The 4,059-nt window shown below is 34.4% G+C and overlaps 1 protein-coding gene across 1 annotated transcript in view; it reads right to left on the minus strand.

Annotated features, from left to right (window-relative positions):
* The window catches only part of LUZP2 (leucine zipper protein 2), a 141,969-nt gene that overhangs the window by 132,121 nt on the left and 5,789 nt on the right, over positions 1–4,059 (minus strand). Inside the window, exon 3 of the mRNA XM_008584099.1 lies at positions 1,413–1,475. Coding sequence (XP_008582321.1) covers positions 1,413–1,475 — 63 coding nt within the window. The remainder of the gene's footprint in view (positions 1–1,412; positions 1,476–4,059) is intronic.

Consider the following 4,059-nt stretch of genomic DNA (forward strand, 5'->3'; position numbering starts at 1 on the left):
CATTGCAGTAAAAATATGTTAAAAGAGAAGTATTACATATAAAAGTAATTTATATATATATATTTATTTATTAAACACATTATTATTCATACTATAGCCTAATTCTCTATCACTCTACTGCATTTGGCAAGGCATGTATGTAACAAGTACAACAATTAATAACACCTGCCTTTTATGTCTCCCAGTCAAGGGGGGAAAAAAAGTATCTGTATTAATTTCTTCAAAATCCCCTAAAAAAAAACCCCAAAGTCAGTGGGTTAAAAAAACACAAAAGAGGAAGATTTAAAAACCCCAACCTTTTTTTTTTTTTTTTTTTTTTGAAGCTCTTACAACGAGAAAATGGAGGGGACACATCTGGGTGGGAGGGGGGAGAGGGAGGAGGGAGGGAGGTTTTGGTGATGGGACACAATAACTAACTACATTGTATATTGACAAAATAAAAATTAAAAAAAAAAAACACAAATGGATTCTGTTACAGTTCTGGAGGTCAGAAGTCTGAAATGAATTTCGTGGGAATAAAATCAAGGTTTTGGTATGGATGGTTCTTTCTGGAGGCTGTAGTGGAGAATTGTTTTCTTTATCTTTTCTCCCCCTGCTTCTGGGATTATGTAGCCTTCTTCTTCTCTTTACCTTCTTGCCTCACTCTTCTGAGGATTCATGAGGTTTTATGAAGGTACTTCAAAAGTTGATGGAGAGATTCATATTTTAATTCTATTTTTCCACAAACTTTTTGACGTACCCTCACGTTTAGGGCCCACATTGATAATAAGGACAGTCTTCTCATCTCAAGATCCTTAACTTAATTACATCTGCAAAGTCTCCTTTGCCTTATAAGGTAACATTCGCTGGTTCCCAGGATGAGGTATTGAATATCTTTGGGGAATCATTATTTGGTCTACTACATCCATAAGTTGTGGCCTACCTATTCATAGGTTTTGACTAGATAGTCTTACAAAGGAAAATATCAATAAACAAAATTAATAAGTAAATACAAAATGTGATGACTCTTAATAATAAGGAGATTTATATAAGGGATCTCTGGAAGTCAAGACTGTAGGTGACCAGCAAACTTCATCTTGGGAAACCTCTTCGGTATATACGCTAATTTACAAAGGTATCCCAAAAGACAATATTCCTTAATGTTTAAGTAATTAAAGTTACAAAGGGACTTTAAAAACTTTGGAATAATGCCTGCCTTTGATTAAAATAGTACCTAGGAAATAATAGTTGCATTTATTTTCAACCATTAAATAGGCAAAAAAGAAAAAAAGAAAAGAAATTATCTTCAATGCAGTCAGATACAACTGTAATTCTTAAGAAAATCTGGAAATTAATTTTAAGCTAAATAATGTTTTTTGGTAATTTATGTATTTGGCTAGCATATTGGAGGGGAAAGGGAGAAATATGCTCACCTTAAATAATAAATCCTTCTTCCCATAGCGAAGCTCCTTCAGCTGGGCTTGGATCTTTTTTGACTGTAGGAAGAGAAACATGGGTAAGTGCCTTAATTCATTTCTATTTTCAAATTTGAAGATTAAAATTCTTCCAGACTGCACAAGAATAAATTTTTCAGTCAAGCAAAACACAGTCCAACTAGTTTGGAAAGGAAACAGAAGAGCTTAAGCTCTGCCTAGGGAGCTGGACACTCAGATAGCCGAGGCGGGAAGATAAAAACCAAAGCCTGCTCAAAAAATCATATTGCTTAAAAAGTATTACTTAAAGAAAGCTGCTTATTGCCCCCCCACACACACACATACACACTCCACACTCAAATACACAAAATTTCTGTCACCTGGACATAGCCACAATCTAACTTTAGGTGCTAAATATATCTGCACATATGTATGTCTCAGTTTTTACTGATTATTTTCAAGTATCTAATATTTTAAGATTAAATATAGGTACGTTTAAATTGATGACCAAGTTTGAATGTGACATATACACAAGGGAGAAGGCAGCAAGCACATGTGAAAGGAGGTGAGAAAAGCCAACAGAATGCTGAAATGCTGAGGTGAATTGTGCTTTTACTTTAGAGGAATGCACTTCTAAAAGGGCAATCGCAAACAGAAAAATGCTTAACGAAAAAAATCTCTCCCAGCAGACATGTTTGGCTACCATATTGATTTATGTTCTGTTAAGCCACAGATGTTGATCATGAATTCCCAATTTTCCAGGACAGACCCAGGTTACAGCATTCTAACATAAGAACCTCAGTTAATGTATTTCTACACCTAACATTATAGATCCTGGTCCTTTGCTAAGGAGAAAGGAAAAAAAAAAATGAATAAATAGATTATTATGGTGATATGAAAAAAAAATTAAAAATAGTTGAGTGGGAATTTAAAACAGTACAGTTACTTTGGGAAACAGTTTGGCAGTTTGTTATAAAGTTAAGCAGATGCATACTGCACTACACAGCAATCCTCCCTAGGCATTTATCCAAGATATATTATAATGTATACAGAACTGTTTATGGCATCTTTATTCATAACAGCCAAAAGTGGAAACAACCCACATGTCCATTAACTGGCAAGTAAATAAATAAATTGTACTACATCCATGAAATGGAATAGTAGAGTACTGCTGAGCAATTTAGAAAAAAAAGGAATAAAGTACTGAACCATGCAGCAACCTGAATGGAGTTCAAAAGCATTATGTGAAATGATCCAGTCCCTGGAAACTATATTTTATAATTTTATTTGCATGATATTTTAGAAAAGCAAACAGATAGGTACCAAAATCAGGTTAGTAGTTAACACTGGTTGGGTTGGGAGGTGGAAATTGAATGTAAAATAGAAAAAATACATTTTTATGGGTGATGGAAATGTTCTTGAATCTGTACATTGTTCAAATTCATCAAACTGTACACTTAAAGAAGATGAATTCTATTTTATATCAAATATATCTCAATAAAATTAAATTTTAAAAGTAGTTGGCCATAGTAGGTAATAAACATAAGATCCTTATGTGACTGCTAGATCCTAGTAAACTATGTTGATATGAAAGTCCTCTTTAATAAAGAAATTCCACCCACATTATTGAAATATAATATACATCGCATGTATACGAGTCTTTCACTGAACCAACTGCAAGAGTACTATGATTCGGTTTTCTTACACTCAAAATATTTCTAACTGCATGTGATAGAGTTTGCAAAGTGGAAGCTGTGTTACAATGGCGCAAAATTCTTAAATCATCATCCAGTGCTGTTAGTATCATTAATTAGAGTGCAGCCTTGTAAGTTTTGCAGATGATACACCACTGCAAGGTTTTAATATTGAGAACACAATTTTTCACAGACATCTCTATTGTGAGTCACCTACATTTCACGATGTATTGAATCAGAAAGTAAGAGAGAATAACAGTAACAATAAAAAAAGTCAAAATGAAATGAAATGAGAAAGGAAAAAGGAAAGACAAAAAGAGAAAGAGAGAGGAAGGGGGAGGTAGAGAGGAAGTGGGGAGAGGGAAGGAAGAAGCGGGGAGACTTTAAGAGTTTGACATGTGAAGGATTCTGTAGTATGTGTCTGAACTTTATGCACAAAGCATCAGGGATTTGTGGTTTCTTACAAAGTAGTTAATGTTTTCTCATTTCATAGAAAGTTATCTTCTTTTCCTAGGTATGGAGAGTGAACGTGAAATGCAGGATGCATAAGAACACAAAAAGCCATCACTGTGTGTGTGTGTGGCGGGGAGGAGTTGGGAGGTAGTTATTAGTGGCTAAGAATGAAACTTGAGCCCTCAACCCTTTGAATTTTCCACTTGTACTTAGAATTACATTTGCTACAACTCTGCTCCTCCCCACACAAGTTTCCCAAGTGACCCACAATAATATTTCAGACACAGCATCTCTAACTTATTCATTTTCTCTCTGAGATGAATCTGGTTTACATGGTTACCATTATTTTGTGCTAATAATTTAAGGACACTTTCTGTTATCTTTCACAGTTTCAAATGCACAGTTGATTGGTATTTTCTCCCATCTGTTCTTTTTTTTTTTTTTTTTTTTTTTTTTTTTTTTTTTTTTTTTTCCCGGTACGGGGTTGTCACCCCCCGGGG

This window comes from Galeopterus variegatus, unplaced genomic scaffold, assembly GCF_000696425.1.
Source record: "Galeopterus variegatus unplaced genomic scaffold, G_variegatus-3.0.2 Scaffold3146, whole genome shotgun sequence".
NCBI classification, from domain to species: Eukaryota; Metazoa; Chordata; class Mammalia; order Dermoptera; family Cynocephalidae; genus Galeopterus; species Galeopterus variegatus.